Source organism: Ochotona princeps, chromosome 2 (genome assembly GCF_030435755.1).
Source record: "Ochotona princeps isolate mOchPri1 chromosome 2, mOchPri1.hap1, whole genome shotgun sequence".
Taxonomy (NCBI): Eukaryota; Metazoa; Chordata; class Mammalia; order Lagomorpha; family Ochotonidae; genus Ochotona; species Ochotona princeps.
In genome coordinates, this window is record NC_080833.1 from 26,992,168 (window position 1) to 27,013,804 (window position 21,637).

Below are 21,637 nucleotides of genomic sequence, written 5' to 3' on the forward strand. Positions count from 1 at the left end.
GTGGGCGGGCGGCGGGAGGGGCGCGGCGGGGCGGGGCCTCCACCCGCCTCTTTCCACAGCCAAGGCCAAGGCGCCCCGCCCGGCCCGCGCCGCCTGCCGCCACTCGGCGCCCCGACGCCCCGGCCGCCCCCCACCTGTCCCGCCCTGCCCTCGGCGACCTGGACAGGGGCGGCGGGAAGGCAAGAGGGGCGAGGTGGGCGGTTGCGGCTCCCACTTGACCTTAGGGGACACAGGGAGTCCCGGAAGGCTCTGCTTCCCCGTGTGTGCCCCTTGGCTGCTGGGGGGAGGCTGATGGCACTGCCCTGGCAGGGATAAGTGAAGGAAACAGGGACAGTGAACCCAGCAGGATGAACAGGCAGGGAAAGAGAACGGGGGTGCTGTGCCGACCAGAGCTCTGGCCGGACCCCCAGGTCTGAAAGAAGGGTGTGGGTTGTGTGGAACTTGATGTGCCTGTGGCACTTCCAGGACCCCTCTAGGGATCGTGAGAGTCATGGGGGCTGGAGTGATAGCCCACGGTGTACAGACGGTAGTCACTGAGGGTGGCTCCTGGAGGCGAGGGGGGCGGGGAGACCTGGAGGTAGTGCAGTCCTGGCCCGCTGGCTGAGGGGGCGTCCATAGCAGTCTCAGGCGAGCAGAGGCTTAGTGGTGGGCAAGGCGGACAGAGAGGGTGTTTTGTCCCAGAAGGCACAGAGGGCAGAGAGCGGCAGGTGTCACAAAAGAGTGACCTTGAGGATCTGAGCATAAGGGGTGGGAGCAGGGGCTGGAGCTGGGCAAGGCTGGCGAGACCAGAGGGGCAGCTGCCAGCCCTGGCTATGGTGAGACTGAAGAGTGAAAGAACTCAGCACCCACTGGACAGGGCCCTGGCAACCTGTGAGTCGGGCCCTCCCATTCCCCTCCCCCTCCCCCTTCCTGCCTGCCCTCCCAGGGCCTCCCACTTGGCTGTCCCCCTGCCAAGGTACACAGCAGCCCTCCGCTCCACTCTGGCCCCTCACCTCCGCCCACCCCAGAACCCGCTGCAGCTCGGCCCCATTCCCCAGGCTGTGGGGACTGCCGGGATGGGGGTCAGGGTGCGGTGTCCCTGGGTCTAATTTTCTGGCCTGTGGCAGCCTACCACCCCTCCTTTCTCTGGTTGGCAGTGTATTTATAAAGCAGAAGGGACATGGCTGGGGTCCTCCCCCAAGGCTGGAGGGAAAACCAGACCCTGGAAGGGGATCCAGGATCGGGGGAGGGGAGGGAACCAAGCAGCCAAGACAGCAATGGCCGGCTTACTGGCCGTGTGCCCTGGAGCCCACGGTATGGTTCACCTTGAAAGCGCTCCTAGGTGTGTGGCCAGGACCCTGTACGTTCCTCCAGACAGCCCCCGAGCTGCCAGCACAGGCAGAGCTGGGCAGAAGCAAACAGGCAAGGGGTATGTGTGTGGGTGGGGGTGTGGTGGGAAGGGACTACCATGGGCCACACCTACAAAGACCCTCCTTCAGGACACTGTTGCCACCGCCTGACTTCCTCTCGTCCCACTTGTCCCGCAGGCTGTGACCTAGGCCTGGTGGTACCCGCTCTCCCCAGCTGCTCCCCTTCATCTTCCTCCCCAGCCAGGGCCCTGCGGGAAAGGGGGTGGGCAATTTCCTCTCCTTTCAATCAGCCCTGGGACACCAAGCCAAGTCTTGTGGCCCCCAGTGCTCCCCACTTAGACACAGACCCTGCTGCACCATGAGCTTACAGCCACTGTCCTCTTGCCCACCAGCTATCATTGCCCCAGTGAGCCTCAAGACAGAACATGTACAGCTGGGACCAGAGGCCAGGGGCTATCCGAGCCAGGCTGCCTGCCCCACCTGCCAGGGGCTTCTTTCCACCCCTGTTCTCTCTTTCTGGTGGTATCCCAGATGCCCGTGGGTCAGCTGTTCTTGTGGTCAAGCCAAGCTGCTACTTGTCTCTGGGTTCTAGCTCCCTCAGCCATGAGAACCAGATGCCAGCAAGCAGGGACTCAAGGGCTTCCCTGGGCCTGAGCAGGGGTGTGGAGTAGGAGAGGGTGCAGGTATGGTGTCATTGTGCACACAGCTAAGCTGTGATGGCATCCACATCTCAGCTGAAGTCTCAGCTGCTCTATTTCCAGTCCAGCTCCCTGCCAATGTATCTGGGAAGTACCTGAGTCCCCATCGCCCACATGGAAGACCCAAATGGGGTTCTAGGCTCCCTGCTGGGGTTTGGCCCAGCCTGGGCTGTGTTTGGGAGAATGGACCAACAGATGGGAGAGATCTCTGTTTCTCCTCTTTTCTCTGTTACTCTACTAATTAAATAAGTAAATCTGAAAAAAAAAAAAGAAATAAAATGGGGGTGGGAGTAGGAAGTTGTTGAATGGAACCAGACAAGACATTGTTAGCCTGCTTAGCACTGGCCCAACGGTCCAGAGTAAGCTGAAGAGCCAACTGGAACTGGGTTTGGACCCCAAGTTACCTCTCTGTGGCTGTGGGCAGGTGACCTCATTTCTCCAAACCTCAAATTCCTCTCTGTGGAAGGGGATTCCAGTCCTGATGCCTGGCAGCTCCAGCAGGAGGTACAGGGCTCTTAGCCACTACCAGGCACTGCTTGGAGCACTTGAGTGGATTAGCTCACCGAATCCTTGCAGCAACCCTTGTGACTGGTCTTGTAGGGCTCTACTTCGTGGATGGGGAAACTGAGGCATGGGGAGATTCACAAACTCACCCAGGGTGGCACAGCCTGGGAGTGAGTGAGCTGGGATTGGTGACAGGTAGGATGGCTCCCCAAGACTCCTGAGCTCTCACTGTGCCACTGAGGCATGACTCCTACCCACCATGTGGAGCTCAGGAAGATTCCACTGGTGGCTGGGAAGAAGACCCACCCACAACACACCCACACTGGGGTCCCGAGCCCAGGTTCTCAACTTCCGGAATCAAAAGAAGTAAGATGTTAAGAAAACAAAAGAGGGACAATTAATAAAGAGCTTAATACAAACCTGTCACACAGTAAGGCCTCCAAAATAATCAGGCATTTAATAATAATAAATGTCAGTAATCATTACTGCTAATAGTTAATAGTAATGAATGTTAATAACCCTTATTACTGCTACCATGATTCTCTCATTGCTTCTGAATTTGTGTCTTGCTCTGGGATCCAGCTGCCCCATGTTGGAGCCAGGGGTAGAGCTGGGGGGGACCCTGCCCTCGTCTCCCTCCTGTCAGGGGTAGAGCTGGGGGGGACCCTGCCCTCGTCTCCCTCCTGTCAGGGGTAGAGCTGGGGGGGACCCTGCCCTCGTCTCCCTCCTGTCTGGTGACGGGCAAACAGAAGGGAAGGGGGGGGATGTTTGCACAGATGTGTGGCCAGCGGTGGGGGTGGGTCATCTGGGGAGGGGGTGTGGACCTGCCGAATTCCTGCCCCACCAGTGTCCACCCCTTGGCCTCCACACAGGTCAGACGGCTCAATTCCCAGTTCCAATGGGCCAGGAAGTCCTTTTCCCTGTCTAGCCCTCATTTGTTTTCAGTGGCCAAGGCATTCTCTGATAACTAGGGAAATGGAGACCACTCTTCCACGGCCCCTGCACTCTCCCCACTTCCACCCCTGGGGATCTCTAAGCTCCATCAAAACTCCCAGTAATGTAGTAGCAATTAAAGTTACCTTAACTGTTCCAATCTTATAACAATTTTGCTTCAATCAACATCTAAATGTGACCACATGTGCCCAGACCACCCAGTGGACTGCTGGAGGTGGGGTGAGCTGAGGGGTACAGAGAGCTGCTCTCAGACCTGGGTCTAGCTCTGGGGGTCTCTGGAGTGGGTGAGCTCTGTGTGGCCTCCTTCCTCCCTCTACCTCCTCCTATGTGGCCACACAGAGCTACCCTTCCCCTGGTCAGCCACTGCCCCTCGGCAGCCTGAACCCCCCAGTGCTCCCCACTCATGGGGTCTTGGTCCAACACTTTGCTGGGTCATCTTGAAATCCATAATGATTTCTGAGCCAGTGGCTGTACACATGCCTTGTGCACCAAGACTTAAAACTTAACTGGCCACAAGAGGCCCCAGCCAACACAGGCCTTCCTCCATGGGCTCTCCCACCTCAAACTTCTGTGCTGCGCAGAATCAGGCTGGACTGCAACACCCATTGGTTTCAGTGGAAGACAGGGCTGGAAACAGAATCAACCCAGCAACTGCAACCACCAGCTGATTGGGGTGATGGACTGTACCGGGCCCTGTACTTGCAAGTACACACAAGAATGTGGTCTGGGATCACCTCAGACAAAGTTTCTTTGGGATTTTCCCAATCAAACTGCCAGACTCAGAACCCATGGTCTGCCATGGAATGCAAGTGCCAGAGCCGAGCCTCCTCAGAGGCTTAGACAGAGCGGTGGAGAGCATAACCAGGTGCACATGGAGGATATGACAGTCCATCGGAACCTGCAGAGGATACCTGGCACCACAACAGAGGACAGAACAAATCAATCAACTACCCCAGCCATATGTTGGCAGTGAAAAACTGGGCAAATGGAGACTCGAAGGTGGACTATGTCAATCAGTGGATTCTGCAGCAACTTCATTGTGCTTGGAATGGCGAGATTGGCAGCAATTCATAATTGTTGAACTATCAAAACCACTTGAGCAAGACCCTTGCAGCATGCCCCACATCAGGGACCTGGGATGGGTGAGAGACTGGGTGGGGTTTCTCCCTCTATATCCCACTTAACCTCAGATACAGGAAAAAAAAATGTGGAAATAATAGTCTTAACCCAGTTTCCTGTAGCCCTTGAACTTCTGTGCCCTAATTAGCTACGTAGACTGTCAAGAATAAAGAAAAAAGGCCCCCCCAGAACAACTGTGTTTGTCCTGACAATTAGAGAATATTCAGAATATATCAGAAAGTGTATTTTTTTTTAAAGATTCATTCATTTTATTACAAAGTCAGATATACAGAGAGGACAGACAGAGAGGAAGATCCTCTGCCCGACAACCCACTCCCCAAGTGAGCCGCAACGGCCGGTGCGCGCCAATCCGAAGCCAGGAACCTGGAACCTCTTCCGGGTCTCCCACGCGGGTGCAGGGTCCCAAAGCATTGGGCCGTCCTCGACTACCTTCCCAGGCCACAAGCAGGGAGCTGGATGGGAAGTGGAGCTGCCAGGATTAGAACCGGCGCCCATATGGGATCCTGGGGCGTTCAAGGTGAGGACTTTAGCCGCTAGGCCACGCCGCCGGGCCCGACCATCAGTTTTGTGTGTGTGTGTGTGTGTGTGTGTGTGTGTGTGTGTGTTAGGTTTTTTTTTCTATTCATTTATTCATTAATTACATTGTATTACATGACACAATTTCATAGGTACTGGGATTCTCCCCCCTTCACCCCAAATCCTTCCCCCATGGTGAATTCTTTCACCCTGATGCATAACCACAGCTCAGGTTCCGTTGGGATTCCCTAATTACAAGCTCACACCATACAGAGTCCAGCATCCCACTTGTCCAGTCAAGTTCAACGGCCTCTTAGGGAGGCCCTCTCAGGTTTGAAGGCAGAGCCAGCAGAGCGTCACCTCGATCAATTAGAAGCTCCAACATATCATCAGCAACAGTCCAGGTACGATGAGACTGGTGCAGAGTCCACTGACTGACATAGTTCATCTTAGAGTTTCCCCTTGTCCATTTTTTCGCTGCAAACATATAGCTGAGGTGGTTGATTGATCTACTCCATCTTCTATCTCCGAAAGTGTATTTGTATCATCTTCATCCTCAAAACACACAAGGCCCGGCACGATGGCCTAGTGGCTAAAGTCCTTGCCTTGCACACCCGGGATCCCATATGGGCGCCGGTTCTAATCCCAACAGCCCCGCTTCCCATCCAGCTCCCTGCTTGTGGCCTGGGAAGGCAGTCGAGGACGGCCAAAGCTTTGGGACCCTGCACTCGCGTGGGAGGCCCGGAAGAGGTTCCTGGCTCCTGGATCTGGATCGGCACAGCACCGGCTGTTGCGCTCACTTGGGGAGTGAATCATCGGATGGAAGATCTTCATCTCTCTCTCCTCTCTGTATATCTGACTTTGTAATAAAAATAAATAAATCTTTAAAAAAAAAAAAAAAAACAGCAAGATGGGCATGAGCGTATTCATTCCCCAGAGGAATACTGCAGCTCAGCATTCAAACCATTTGTCTAGCATCACACAACCAGTGAGCAGCAGGGCCAAGACTTGCCCATGTCAGTTTTTTGTTTTGTTTTGTTTTTCAAGATTTTATTTGAAAGGCAGATTTGCGAGAGAGGAGACAAAGAGATATTCCACTCAATGGTTTATTCCCCAAATGGCCGCAACGGCCAGAGCTGGGCCTATCTGAAGCCAGGAGTCTCTTCCAGGTCCCCCATGAGCAGGGACCCAAGGGCTTGAGTCATCTTCTTCTGGTTTCTCAGACGCATAAGCAGGGAGCATCTGGGACTCGAATTGGTGCCCATTTAGGACGCCAGTACTGCAGGTGGAGGCTTAAACTACTATGCCACTGCACCAGCTCCAGTCTTTTTATAAGAGATTATTTATGGGGCCAGTGCGGTGGCTCAACAGGCTAATCCTCTACCACATATGTTTGTTGGTGTCCCAGCTGCTCCAATTCCAATCCAGCTCCCTGTTTGTGGCCTGGGAGAGCTACAGAGGATGGCCCAAGCCCTTGGCACACTGCACCCATGTGGGAGACTCTGAAGGAGCTCTGGGCTCCTGGATTTGGATCAGCTCAGCTCTGGCTTTTTGGGGACTGAACTAACATGTAGAATCACTCTCCTTCTCTCTGTAAATCTACCTCTCAAATAATAAGCACATCTTTTTTTAAAAAAAGATTCATTTTTTCTATTTTTTTTAAAGATTTATTTTATTTTTATTGGAAAGGCAGAAATACAGAGAGGAGAGAGAGAGAGGAAGATCTTCCGTCTGATGTTTCACTCCCCAGGTGGCCGCAATGGTTGGAGCTGAGCCAATCCGTAGCCAGGAGCCTCTTCCGGGTCTCCCAAACGGGTGCAGGGTCCCAAAGCTTTGGGCTGTCCTCGACTGCTTTCCCAGGCCACAAGCAGGGAGCTGGATGGGGAGTGGAGCTGCCGGGATTAGAACCAGTGCCCATATGGGACCCTGGCACATTCAAGGCGAGGACTTCAGCCACTAGGCCACCGTGCCAGGTCCCCAATAAGCAAATCTTTCAAAAGATTATTTATTTAATCTTGGTTATTTATTTGAGCTTCTGTCTGCTAGTTCACTCCCTAATGGCTGGGCCAGGCCCAAATCAGGAGTTGAGAATTTCCTCTGAGTCTCCCATGTGGATGGCAAGGACGCACATGGGCCTTCATCCACTTCCTCCCTGGTATGTTAGCTGGAAGCGGAGTTGGAAGTAGAGCAGCCAGGCCTCAGCTGGGAGATGTGGGATGTAGCTGTCCCAGGAATCAGCCTACCCCAGGGTGCCACAGCGTCAGTCACTCTCCACCTCTTCTCTGTCCTGCGGGAGCTTCCGTCATTTCCCTCTCCCCAGCTCCTTTTAACACAGAGCACATTGCCTGAGAAACATGGGGAAACAAAACCGCACTGATATGGAAACACACGTGTAACCTTTCATGAACGGGGTGAGTGCCAGGTGTCCAAGCCCAGAATCCACCTGGCCGGCTGCGTACCTCAGTCTCTCACTTGCAAACTGCTGTTAGGGCTGTCGTGAAAGGCTAAATAGCAAATGCACAGAAAGGATTCAACCCTGGGTGATACATACCCACTATCGCTCACACTCACACGCGTTCTGCCCTGTGCACCGTCCTCCACCCCTCTGCCTGCTCCAGCCAGCCCAGACCCCCAGAGCTAGGAGGGAAGAACAGCTGCTCCCCTGCACCCCACCCTGGGCTCCACACCTGGGCCAGCCCTCACAGAGTGGAGGCCATCCACACCAGAAGGCTTCCTGGAGGAGGCAGCCACGCAGTAGCAGTAAGGTCCTCCCTGTGCCTTGCCTGCCACTGTTGTTCCTCTCCACACACCAGCCTTCCCCACAGTAGAAACTTTCCCCTCTCCTCCTGCCAGAGTGTCAATTGCCCCCAGGAATGTGCTGCATCCCTCGGCAATCCTGGCAGTGGACAGCGGCGCTGTCCTGGGGTCAGGCCTGGCCCCACATCAAAGGTGCTGGGATCCTAATGGCACACGGCCCCTAGCCCGCCGCCCGAACTCTCTGCTCTCCTCCCCTCCCACTGGCCCTCTGGCTCCCAGGGAACAGCACATGGTAGCATTTAAACTCCAGGAGGATGGAGGAGGACGCCTTTCCTGCATCCCCACTCCCCTATCTCAGCCACAATGAACTACTTGTTAGCAGACTATTTTAATTTGACTTAATGTAACTTCTGCTCCCAGGGTCTCTGTTACCACCCACTTTTAGGACCTAGATGCCCAGAGCTCCTAGAGGGGAGGCCAACCTCCCAGGAGGTATAACTTGAATATGGAAATTGCACTGGTTGGGGGGTGACTGGGGGCAGGAAGCGGGCCTCTCACAGCAGGGGAACAGGACTGGCACTCTGAGCCCACTGAGGGAGGCCAGGGTGGCCCACGAGAGTATGCAGTTTGTGCAGGTCATGAGGCCAGCATGTGTTTGAGGCCTGTGAGGGGCAGACAGCCTCTGCCAGCACACTTTTCAGTGCCCTGGGGCAAATATATAAGCATTCAGCCTGATCCCCATGTGAGCTTGGCTTTCTGGTTGTGCGTGTGTGTGCACACGCACATGTACACACATACCCAGGGTTCATGAAGGGGGAGCACTTCCAAGCTCAGACAAGCCTGAGAATTGCTCTGTCAGGTGCATCTTCCAGAAAATTCTGAAAACCAAGTGGCCAGTGGTCACTCTGGGATAGTAAGGTGGCAATCTGGAGACCCCTGGTGGCCAAAGGCCGCAGAGCAAGGCCTTTCCCTGGCATTCTCACCCAGTCCCAGGCTTAGCTAAGGTCACCAGCACTGGCATCTTCAATCACCAGCCAGGCTTCTGGAAACCTTTTGTAAATCTCTCCACACAGCCAGGCAAGCCTGCCCCATATTCCCAGGGAATCCTGCAGTGTATCAGGGAGGGGGCTCCGGTCTGCCTGGGGGAGCTGTGAACCAGTCAACTTTTGTGGGAGGGAGACAGAAAGTTGGGTTGGGTTGCTGAGGTCTTGTCTGTTTGGTTCATTTGGGAAGATGACAGGGTCATGCTCCCAACCTCTTCTTCCCCCTCCTCGCTGGGGTGTACATCACTCAATCACAGGACCCTGCGTGTGGAGTCATCAAGGAAACCTCGTCTCCACAGTTTGCCAACCTTGTAAGATGTCCACATTTAACTCTGGGCAGGAAATACCGAAAACTTCACACCCTACAATAGGCTACTACAAAGTAGGCTGTGGCACAGGGAGGAGAGGAAGGCTGAGGGCCCCCTGGGGAGGGCTGCTGGGCAGAGTCCAGACACCACACAGAGCTCTCTGTGTCTGGGCCCGACCCTCATCCCCCCGCCCAACTGCTTGCTCGCTCACTCCAGCTCTGGCTTGGCTGGAGCCGGCTCAACACTGCAAGAGGAGGGGGCAAACATACAGCTGACCAAAGCAGTGTTGGCCACGGGACTCAAGCCTGCATAGCGCAGGCAGAGGCTCAGAGGACGGATTCCGAGGGAAGATGAGTGTCCCTACACTTGGGGACATAAACATGACCACCCTTCCTTCCGGCCAGCCCAAATGGCTACAGACATCAACTTCTGAGTGTGCAGCTCTGTTGTAGTGGCATCCCGGAGCCTGGCACACACATCCAAGTTGCACTTAAAGCACTCTGCAAGTAACTGGCATCCTTCATCCCAGGCCTGCCCGCCAACCTTGGCCAAGACCCAACACTAACACATGGTTAGGACATAACCTTGCATACTCTGCAAGGCAGGGAGAGGAAGCTGTAGGCCTGCCCTGCTGTACCCCCACAGTGCTCTCAAGGCGTCAGAGAGCAGCTTCTACAGCAGGGGCTTCAGTGTGGCCACTGTGAACTCGCGCTGGTCCACACACTAGCCTGTGAGCCGGGGTGACCTGCAGCCCTTCGCACAGTGACAGGATTGTTGAGGGAGGGGAGGCACTAGGTGAAGGACAGTCTAGCACCAGGGCTTGCAAAGGTCTTCTGGTCAGAGCTCCCACTGCTGAGAAGGGAAATGGGACATGACTGGGATTTCACTCAAGAATGTGTCTTTATTGAAGAATCTGTAAGAAAAAAGGATGGACCCTCTGTAAAAAGAGGAGATGTTCCCTCCAAGCAGCAGGGAGGAATGAGCTCTGGTGGCTTCCCAGAAGTCGGTGTTTCGGGCCACGACTGGCTCCCATTCCTGGCAAGCACTGCACCGTGTCACTCTGCAGCTAGGAATCCCACCCAACCCCTCCTGGTACCTCCTCCCCGTTTCCCTACAATCCCAGGGCCCCCCGAAGCCACTTGCCACTGGCTTTCCAAAGGCCCAGGAAGAGATGTGCCACGCTTGCCTCTTAAGTGAACTTGGCTTTGCTTGGGACACTGTCCACAGGAATGTTACACAGCTTGATTCCTTTCTAGTAGAAAGGACTATGTCCAACCAGTCTTGGGTGAACAGAAGCAAAGGGTTTCCCTCCTGAATGCGCACACCTGCGGGGTAATCAGACTATCACCCTGGGCTCTGTCAGCACGGAGAATGGAAACAAAGTCAGAGGAATATATAACATCCACGTGAGATAGTCATTGAGTTCTGCGGGTGGAGGGAGCTCGGGGGCCCCTGCTGGCCACCCTCGAGTTCTGGAACACCAGTCACTCTTCGCCAGCTGGGAGATTGTCCTCAATCCGCCTGATGAACCTCATTCGGATTTCTGTCACACCGTCTCCTTTCAGGGTATCCTGGACAAATTTGGCCTCCACAGCCATCTGGACCTGAGAAGAGTGGAAAAATGAAGGGCAGCTGCCTAGCCACAGCCTCTGGGCAACCACTGGGATGGAGCTAAAACGGACACCCGGAGCTGGGGGAGTTGGTTCTCACAAGGTCAGGCCTGCCATCTGTGATACCCCACTGCAGGAGACAGCGCCTCCACCCAGAGGGAGAGCCTCAGATGGAAGCTACCACTGACTCTGGGAATGGGTGTTCTGCCAGCAGAGGCTGCAGGCACCCTCCCAGTCCTGGGGTGCAGGGGGACCACAACCAGGCATCGCCATCTGGTCTGGCCTGGATCTTATTTCAGCAGCAGCACATTCCCACACAGCAGAGTGCTGGGGGCAGGGGCAGCGGCCTTTTTTTCAAAAACAAACAAAGGTTGGTCTCCCACTGGGGTGGCAAGAACCCAAGTTCTTGGGCCATTGTGTATTGCCTTCTCAGATGCACTGGCAGGAAGCAGCATCAGAAGTGGAGTAGCTGGGACTCCAACTGGCACTCTAACATGCAATGCAGGTGCCCCAAATGGTGGTTCAACCTGCTGCCCACCAATGCCCACTCCACCTCCAAGGCCCATTTTTTCTCTCTGGGCCATTCAAATATTTATCAAACTTGAACTACATTTTCAGGTATCCCGGAAGGTAAAGAGCTACCAATACTCACCATCTCTAGAGCTCCTCGCAAGACCCCACACAAAAGGTTAGAATAGATTAAGGATGAGTGGTTATCAGGAAGCTCCACAAAGTCCACCAAGGGGTTATTTTCCAAGATGAGGGAGAACTCGTCGCCAGCTGGGCTCCAATTAGTGATGCTCGGAGTGATGCCCAGGTACATCTTGAACGCCACCTGTCAGGGGACACGGAGCAGCACTGCGGGGCGGGACACTACACTGGTACCACCTGTCAGGGGGCACGGAGCAGCACTGTGGGGCGGGACACTACACTGGTACCACCTGTCAGGGGGCACGGAGCAGCACTGTGGGGCGGGACACTGCACTGATACCACCTGTCAGGGGACACAGAGCAGCACTGCGGGGCGGGACACTACACTGGCAAAGGAGAAACAAGTGGCCTAGAAACACAACTGCACTCTCTGCAAACATTCAAGGCAAAAAGGAGAAGCATTTGTGCCCAATCTCACGTTCCTCTCCCTCAAAGGATCCTACAAGCACCAACTCCCATGTGCCGACACATCTCAGTGGAAGGGGGCGCACACCACTGAAGTGGCAAAGTTAAAGTAATTTAGCAGACCTTGTAAGAACTGGGGCCAGAACTGGGATTCAGCTTTGGCTGAATTCAAAGTCTGTATCCTTAGCTCCCAGCTCTTCTGCCACCCCTCACTGTGAAGGTCTGGCTTTGATTTCACCAGGGCTTCAATCCACACCCATGATCCCAACCCCCTTTCCTTTTTCATTATCTGTGCTATTCCCAAACCACTAGGAAAGTTTGTTTTGGCCCAAACCACTGCCTAACCAGTCTTTTGGGAGATTAAGGGCCTCTCTAAGGGAGCCTGAGTGGTAAGTAGTATCTCCCAATGGCAATCCCTTAGCACCGCGAGGCGGCCTGGGATAATGACCTTGGCAATGACATCTGCAGTTTCCCGAAAATCATGACACCTCCCAACGTTTGACCGTGCCAAAAAGTCTTCTATCAGTCGGACTCCAATATTATAGCCCCTGGGAAGGAAAGCAGAGAGAAGACTATTAGGAGGGCTAAATGTCTTACATTTGAACACAGGCTGTTCAGGAAGTTAGGGCAAAGTGAGGACAATCTCAAAATACCCAGCAAGTGAACTCAGAAGAAATGTAACTGACACAGTGGCTTTGAGGGACAGGACTCTAGCCCAAGCTCTGTGTAGACCCAGTGTCCTGGGGAGCCCCATTTCTGCCCCTCCTACCAGTGAGCTCACTCACATTTTGTCCAGCTGTTTATTCACATCTTCATCATTTTCATAGTCCTTGCATAGCTGGGTGACCAGAGCTCCATAGGTCAGGGTGAAGAGCTCCGAGCTCTAAAAGAGATTCAAAGGCATCAGAACAAAACACAAGGAGACCCCGACCAGCTGGGACACAACCGCCAGGCATCCAAGGCAGGCCACCTGTGTCCGCCAGAAGAGCCCTTCGGCCGCCACAGCGCACAGACAGCGGCACCCAAGGCCCATGTGGCACAGCAGTAGCAAGACGCACTGTAGAAACACACTGCCAAGCCTGGCGCAGTGGCCTAGTGGCTAAAGTCCTCGCCTTGAGGTGCCAGGATCCCATATGGGCAGCAGTTCATGTCCTGGTGGCCCCACTTCCCATCCAGCTCCCTGCTTGTGACCTGAGAAAACAGCAGAGGACAGCCCAAGGCCTTGGGACCCTGCACCCAAGGGCATGTGGGAGACCAGGAAGAAGCTACTGGTTCCTACGTGGGAAACCAGGAAGAAGCTCCTGACTCCTGGCTTCGGATTGGCGCAGCCCCGGTCATTGTAGCTGCTTGGGAAGTAAATCATTGGACAGATCTTCCTTTCTCTCTCCTCCTCTCTGAATACCGAACTTTCCAATAAAAACAAATAAATCTTTTAAAAAATAAGTAAATAAAAATAAAAACATACTGCCAACAAGACTCCTGCATGAGTGGTCCCTCTTCCAGCACACCAGGAAAGGCTCCCGCCATCCCGGCACCCCAGGTCTCTGCCACGGCCGACAGGCCTAAGCTTGAGGTGGCCTCTGTTGAGAAAGCCGTGTCATTCACCATTTTCTGTGGCGGCAAGACCTGAGCCAGATACTAACAAACTAGCGTCTGTGTGGTAGACACCGTGGCCAATGGCTTCCCCAGGCCTAAAGTCCCACTGACCTCCCACGGCACCCCAGAGCAGCCTGGGCCATGGGATGGCAAGGCTTCTAGGCAAAGTCCATCGCACTATGACAAACTGCCTAAAGTCACAGTGTGGAAAGAAACATCAGTTCTGTTTCCTGAGCTAAAATGTGGAGCTGGCATAGTGGCATAGCTTGTAAAGCTGCTGCCTGCAATGATTCAAGCCCCTGCTGCTCTGCTCCCCAAATGACCACATCGGCTGGGGCTGGGCCGGGACGAAACCAGGACCTTCATCCAGGCCTCTCACCTGGATCTTCTAATGCTGTTGACCCAGGCACTTTAGCAGGGAGCAGAACGAGAAGTGGAGCAGCCAGGACTAGAACCAGTACCCATATGGGATTCTGCTATCGCAGGGGGCAGCTTAATCTGTTCCACCATAACATCCGTCCCCCAAAACAGTTTATTATTATCAGAAGCAATTAGGGGGTAAAATAATCAAGCCAGTGTTCATTTTATCTGGTGTTTCCTAAAACTGCAATACTAACAAGTCTCCTTAAAAAAATAAAAACAGAAAAAAAACTGAAACTAAAAATAAAACAAATAAATAAAAAAACACCTGAGTTGCCCAGAGTCAAAGAAAAGGTTACTTTACGGCTGAGGAGGAAACAGTCAGATCACGGCGTCACTAAGAAACCATTCACCAAACCTGGCAATTACAGAAACCATTAGGGAAGGGAATGATTTTTGAGTGAAATCAAAAGCTTGGCACCAGAGTGGCTTGGGCATGAACGCATGGAGACAGTCCAGCAGTTACCAGCCTGGCACGCTGACCCCGCTGCCTTAAGTTAGCAGCACTCTCCTGCCACTATTAATGAGCTCTTGGCTGCAGATTCCGAGGGCCTCGGTCCACCATGATGCCAAGAACAGGCAAGCCATGATGCCACCATGCTCTGTGAACGGGAAGCTGCCCACAGCTGACTAACAATAAACAAACTCCTGGGCAAACCTGTCCAGCTCACAGAACCCACATTCCTGCACACTGACAAGGGGACCCTTGCCCCGAGCTGATCACGCTCGCCCTCAATCTCTAAGTCTGTCTCCACCTTCAATTAGGAAACAAATCAATCTAGAACAATGAGTGGTATCAATACCTAACTTAAAGGACCTCTTATTCAAGTAAGTAAAATCCTTAGCTGGCCAGGCTGTGGTAAGTGCTATGGAGAAAAAGCAACCATTAGAGGGGCAGACGCCATAGGGTAGTGCCAGCAGGTTCAAGTCTTGGCTGCTCCATTTTCAATCCAGCTCCCTGTTAGTGGCCTGGGAGAGTAGTGGAGGGCAGCCCAGGTTCTTGGACCCCTGCTTCCACGTGGGATACCCAGAAGAAGCTCCTGGCTCCTGGTTTCAGATCAGCTCAGCTCCAGGTGTTACGGCCATATGGAGTGAACCAGCAAATGGAAGATCTCTCTCTGTCACTCATTCCAAACGAATGAATATATCTTTATTGTTATTTAAAATTTTTTTTTTTTATTTAAGGCCCGCTGCAGTAGGATGTTAGTGGCTAACATCCTAGCTTTGCATACACCGGGATCCCATGTGGGTACTGGTTCATGTCTTGGTGGCCCCACTGCCCATCCTGCTCCCTGTTTGTGGCCTGGGAAAGCAGCCAAGGACGGCCCAAAAACTTGGGACCCTGCACCCGCGTGGGAGACCCAGAAGCTCCTGGCTCCTGGCTTCAGATCGGTGCAGCTCTGGCCATTGCGGCCACTTGCGGAGTGAATCAGTGGACAGAAAATCTTCTTAAATCTCCTCTCTGTACATCTGCCTTGCAATAAAAATAAATAAATCTTTAAAAAAGTGGAGCAGCTGGGACACGAACCAGCGCCCATAGGAGATGCCAGCATTACAGGGTGGAGAATTAGTCTGGTGCACTCCCATGCCAGCCCCTTAGGGTTTTTTTGTTTTATTTTTTTTTAAAGATTTATTTATTTTTATTACAAAGTCAGATATACAGAGAGGAGGAGAGACAGAGAAGAAGATCTTCTGTCTGATGATTTGCTCCCCAAGTGACCACAAAGGCCAGTGCTGCGCCGATTCAAAGCCAGGAACCAGGAACCTCTTCCGGGTCTCCCACGTGGGTGCAGGATCCCAAAGCTTTGGGCCATCTTCGACTGCTTTCCCAGGCCACAAGCAGGGAGCTAGATGGGAAGCGGAGCTGCTGGGATTAGAACCAGCGCCCATATGGGATCCCGGGGCGTTCAAGGCGAGGACTTTAGCCATTAGGCCACCGTGCTGGGCCCTTGTTTGTTTTTTAAATATTTATTTTATTTATGTGGAAGAAAGAGGAGAGACAGATAGATCTTCTGTCTACTGTTTCATTCCCCAAATGGCTGCACCAGCTGGGGCTTGGAAGCAGGAGCTTGCCACTGCATCTGGGTCTCTCATTTGGGTGGCAGGGACCCACATACTTACACCATCTTTGCTGTTTTTCCAAATGCATTAGCAGGGAGCTAGGTTAGGAGCAGATCAACCCATTCCCACCGAGGAGCACAGGGGCTGGAATGGGGGCTGCGTTCTGATCTGGGTATGGCTGTAGTCTCCATTGGCACAAGTATGGGCTGGGACCGGATGCACCAAGCCGGGCTAGATTGCAACACCATCTGGTGTTCTGGAGGACCAGAGTAGATGTGGGACGGACTAGGTTAGGCCTCAGCCCCTACCAAGCCATGTGTGAGCTGTGTGTGGGTATGGATGAGCCTTGGCTGGGCTGAAACATCCAGCAGTAAGAACCAATTTGGTTTGAAGGAAAAACCAATGTTTCTGCTAGAACAGGAGGTGGACTGAGTAGGGCTGGCTCATGAACCCACTGGCATACGTGAAATCTGGCACTGGCAGAGGTTCTGATGGAGGAGCCTGGGCAACTCCTCTGGCAGGACACAGTCCCTGCAAGTAAGTACAAGAAGCATTATAGGAAACAGCCCAGAACAGGCCATGGAAAGGTACCCACTGGCATACATTTGGCACAAGTGGGGACAGACCAGGCTGAACCAGTTCACATCACACACTGGCGAATCCGAGCACCAGCATAGAGTGTGGGTCAAGCCAAGTTCGTTCGCGACAAAAACCAGTGCACATCATGGAATGCCAAGGTGAGGTGACCCGTACCAGATGTGGCTGCAATGCCCAACAGCACACATGAGACCTAGGGAGGGAGGGGGCGGAGCCAGCAGGGGGAAGGTGGGCTACCCTACTGGACAGCTACTCCCACTGAAGAGTGTGGGTTGGGATGGGGACAGACCAGGCCAGACAGAGCTACAACTCCTGTGGGCCTCATGTGAACTAGATCAGGGAAAAACCAGCTTGGGCTGACTGTTCTGACTGGTGCAAGCAAAAATCAGAGTAGATGAGGGTTGGCTGGGCTTTGCCGCAGCACCACATGGCAGGGGCTGGCAATGGGGGCTAATTCTGTCAAGCTTAATTCCAGAACCACCTGGAGAGTGCAAAATCTGGAAGTGGGAGCGGCCTAGGAGGGAAATAGTGGGCTCCTTCTTCTTGGATTACCACTCCTACTGGAGAGCACAAAAACCAGGACAGGGGTGTGGCTGGACAGAACAGCAACCAACAGCATGGGTGTGGGCTGGATAGTGGAGCTGGTTAGGTTAAACTAGACTTCAATGCCCAAAGACATGTAAGAGAGATGAACAGGATGTGGGACAGACTGGGCTAGTCGGCTGTACATACTGGCAAGCATGGGAACCAGAGGTGGGCCTGGTGGGGGTTATTGGGAGTTGCTCTGACTAGGCTACAACTCTCACTGGTTTATGTGAGGGCCGAGTGTGTGTTGGGCAGAATCAGGCTGGACTGCAACACCCATTGGTTCCAGTGGAAGACAGGGATGGAAATAGAACTGACCCAGCAACTGCAACCACCAGCTGATTGGGGTGATGGACTGTACCGGGCCCTGTACTTGCAAGTACACACAAGAATGTGGTCTGGGATCACCTCAGACAAAGTTTCTTTTGGGATTTCCCCAATCAAACTGCCAGATTCAGAACCCATGGTCTGCCATGGAATGCAAGTGCCAGAGCCGAGCCTCCTCAGAGGCTCAGACGGAGCAGTGGAGAGTATAACCAGGTGCACACGGAGGATATGACAGTCTATCGGAACCTGCAGAGGACACCTGGCACCACAACAGAGGACAGAACAAATCAATCAACTACCCCAGCCATATGTTGGCAGTGAAAAACTGGGCAAACAGAGACTCTAAGGCGGACTATGTCAATCAGTGGATTCTGCAGCCAACTTATCGTGCTTGGAATGGCGAGATTGGCAGCAATTCATAATTGTTGAACTATCAAAACCACTTGAGCAAGACCCTTGCAGCATGCCCCACATCAGGGACCTGGGATGGATGGGAGACTGGGTGGGGCTTCTCCCTTTATCTCCTCCTTTACCCCAGATACAGGAAAAAAGCAATGTGGAAATAATGGTCTTACCCACTTTCCTGTAGCCCTTGAACTTTTGTGCCCTAATTAGCTATGTAAAGATTGTCAAGAATAAAGAAAAAATGGGAAAAAAATGGAAAAAACAAAAAGGCTGCTCAACCAGGACTCAAGCTGGCACTTAACGCACTGTACCACAACACCAGCCCTGTGCAATTTCATTTTAAGTGTTTGACTGCACACACACACATATATCTTTTTTTTTAAAGATTTATTCATTTTATTACAGCCAGATATACAGAGAGGAGGAGAGACAGAGAGGAAGGTCTTCCCTCCGATGATTCACTCCCCAAGTGAGCCGCAACGGCCAGTACACGCCGATCCGAAGCCGGGAACCCGGAGCCTCCTCTGGGTCTCCCACTCCGGTGCAGTGTCCCAATGCATTGGGCCGTCCTCGACTGCCCTCCCAGGCCACAAGCAGGGAGCTGGACGGGAAGTGGAGCTGCCGGGACCAGAACCAGTGCCCATATGGGATCCCGGGGCTTTCAAGGCGAGGACTCCAGCCGCTGGGCCACGCCGCCAGGCCCAACACACATATATCTTTAACGTGAAGAATTCTTGGATTTGTGAGGAGTTAGATGTATCCCCTCACTCTTTTTGTTTTGTTTTGTTTTGTTTTGTTTTGTTTTGTTTTTAACCATGCAGGCCCTGGTTGCTCCACTTCTGATTCTGTTCCCTTTTTATGGCCTGGGAAAGCAGCAGAGGGTGGCTCAAGTCCTTGGCCCCAGCATCCACGTGGGAGACCCAGAAGAAGCTCCTTGCTCCAGCCACTGTGACTATGCGGCGGCAGAACCAGAGGACAGAAGACCTTCTATGTCTATAAAATCAGTCTCTCAGGTAAAAAATTAAAACAACAACAACAGGGCCCGGCGGCATGGCCTAATGACTAAAGTCCTCGCCTTGCACACACTGGGATCCCATATGGGCACCGGTTCTAATCCTGACAGCCCCACTTCCCATCCAGCTCCCTGTTTGTGGCCTGGGAAAGCAGTAAGGACAGCCCAAGGCATTGGGACCCTGCACCCGTGTGAGACACCTGGAAGGAGCTCTGGGCTCCTGGCTTTGGATTGGCGCAGCTCCAGCCATTGCGACCGCTTGGGGAGTGAATCAACGGACAGAAGATCTTCCTCTCTGTCTCTCCTCCTCTCTGTATATCTGGCTTTGCAATAAAAAATAAATAAATCTTTAAAAAAAGGAACTACAATAACCACAACAGCAACCAGGAACAAGCCAGGGCGTCAGGGAAGACTCTCCGAGGAGATGAGGCTTGAGAAACTGAAGGAAGTGAGGGGTGGGCTAGGCGAGTTCTGGAGGAAGGAACTCCCAAGCCGGGACGAGAACAGTTCCAAGGATCCCCAGGGAGAATGCCATACCAAGAGGGGGAAAAGATGGAGGGTGCGGCCTGCTGACTCCCATTACATTAATTTCTACACTGGGGTCATTGTGGCGGTGTAGTGGGTTAAGCCACTGCAAGCAACAACAGCATCCCATCTGGACACTGGTTCAAGCCCCAGCTGCTCCAATTCCCGATCCAGTTTCCTGCTAATGGCCTGGGGAAAGCAGCGGTGGGATGATCCACGCGTTAGGGCCCCTGCCAGCCATGTGGAAGACCCAGAAGAAAATTCTGGTTCCTGGCTTCAATCTAGCTCCACCCTGACTGTTGCAATCACACTGGGAGTGAACCCACAGAAGCAAGACCTGTCTCTCCCTCTCCCTGTAGCTCTTTCAAAGAAGCACTTGAGACAAAGATGTTGGTATTGCTTTTGGATTTTAAGGTGCACAAAAACAGAATAAGACACAGAAACTAAGTAGGAAGACCTCACTGTTTCCACTGTAGGAGGGAAAAGCCTGAGCGAGCCCTTCATCTTCGGCACGATCTCACTGGGCCCAGGCATAGACCGCTGTCCCTAGTCTACAGACAGGCAAATGATGTCGAATGAAATACATCAGAATTCCAACCTGTGTCTTCACCTCTTCCCTTCCACGCCTCAATCTCCTATCAAAATCCCTCAAAACCCCCTCCTGCCACAGCCAGAAGTCTTCACGCCTAAATAAATGTCGCTTTGCACACTCTGCGAGGCGGGTGGTGCAGGGGCACACACCTAAACCAATCCATCGCCCATGCTTTTGCCCTAACAGAAATTCTCCACCTGAGGGTGCCCAGCCTGCAACTGCGCTTTTGTAACTACATTTGTAAACAGATGGCAGGGGGGACTGTGGGGGAAGGAAAAGCAACATCCAGGAGGCCCCCCCAGTTCAGAGATCCTGCCCAAACGTCATCTCCCTCCTTCCAGTCCCCCATCCTCCGTGCCCCCCTAGTCCCAAGACAGGCAGAGGCCTGTGCCCTACTCCCCCGCGCATGAAGGGCACCCTCCCCTGCTCGCTCAGGCCCACAGGTACCTTCTCTGCACCTGTCACACCGCCTAGGAGTCGGAAGTAAGACGGGCCCGGGTTCACGTCCTAAACTCTTTCCCAAGCTAGGCCGGTGACCCCGCTCAGCAGGCTGCTGGGCAGATCAAAGGAGCTCAGCTGACCGCCAGGTGCGCGGCCCCGCTTAGCCAGCCATGGCCACAGAGCAGGAAGTGAGCGCTGAGCTGCCCTCGGGCCTCGGGGCAGGGGTCTCAGTCTCCCCCCGCAAGGCCAGCTCTCAGCATCGTCCCAAATCGCTCTTTCTGTTCTTGCCCCGGGGGTCCTGTTCTCAGGACGCCCCCTAATCCCGCCCCACCCGCCGAGGTCACGCGCCCCAGGTTACCTACCATCTTCTTGCTCTCGGTGCCACGGTTCGCCTGCCTCGACATGATGCCGGCCGCCCTCGCCTCACCACGCCACACTACACCGCAAACCTTCTAGGAGACCCCGGCAGCTACCGTTGGACCCAGCCACGGGCCCTACGCCTTCGGGACAAACCGGTACTGACTCACTACGCCTGCGCAGCCTGTCGCGGGGCCTCTCGGGACTCGTGGTCCAGCCCTCTAGAGTTACTCCCGCCCCACAAACGTCGGACTACAACACCCAACAGTCTGTTAGCTCAGCCCAGCTACTACAACTCCCGGAGTGCTTCGTGCGGGACGGCGCCCAAAAGCTTTCCTCGCGCTGGATTGACCTCTGGCCGCTAGGTGGCGTGCGCAGCTTGTAGGAGTCTCGTGTCATTCCTAGGCTGTCTACGCCCCGTCCTTCGCCCTCCCAGTCCAGATTGAGATGCTTCGCAGATTCCTGTCCCGCCCCGCGTTGGTCTCGGAAAAGTCCCTTTCCAATTAGCTTCTTCCTCTCTTGTTGCAACCCAGACTCCTAGGATGTTACAGAAAACTAGCAGCGACAGATCGGTCTTCCTTAAAGTACTTAATGTCCACCTACTATGTGCTGAGAATTTTGCTAGTGGCTGTCTCTTCAAAGTGCCTGCCACCTGTTCTCCCAAAACTCAGCCAGCGCTTGCATCCCAAGTTGTGTGTGGGCTCCTGATGAATACCCTGTCTTT

At 53.7% G+C, this 21,637-nt stretch overlaps 1 protein-coding gene across 1 annotated transcript; it reads right to left on the minus strand.

Annotated features, from left to right (window-relative positions):
* Positions 1 to 10,145: 10,145 nt before the first annotated feature.
* TRAPPC3 (trafficking protein particle complex subunit 3) lies at positions 10,146 to 21,094 on the minus strand. Its single transcript, XM_004591581.3, has 5 exons — positions 20,919 to 21,094; positions 12,781 to 12,878; positions 12,444 to 12,543; positions 11,532 to 11,714; positions 10,146 to 10,873 (listed from the first exon to the last, which is right to left on the minus strand). Exons 1-5 carry the CDS (start codon positions 20,958 to 20,960, stop codon positions 10,754 to 10,756), a joined length of 543 nt encoding a protein of 180 aa, XP_004591638.1. The 5' UTR covers positions 20,961 to 21,094; the 3' UTR covers positions 10,146 to 10,753.
* Positions 21,095 to 21,637: the final 543 nt, after the last annotated feature.

What these genes read in the sequence shown, in the direction of transcription:
- TRAPPC3 (XM_004591581.3), bottom strand. Translation starts at nt 20,960, where the DNA reads ATGTCGAGGCAGGCGAACCGTGGCACCGAGAGCAAGAAGATG. An exon ending in GCACCGAGAGCAAGAAGATG is followed by an intron (nt 12,879 to 20,918) that starts GTAGGTAACCTG and finishes AATCTCTTTTAG; the next exon opens with AGCTCGGAGCTCTTCACCCT. An exon ending in AATAAACAGCTGGACAAAAT is followed by an intron (nt 12,544 to 12,780) that starts GTGAGTGAGCTC and finishes TTTCCTTCCCAG; the next exon opens with GGGCTATAATATTGGAGTCC.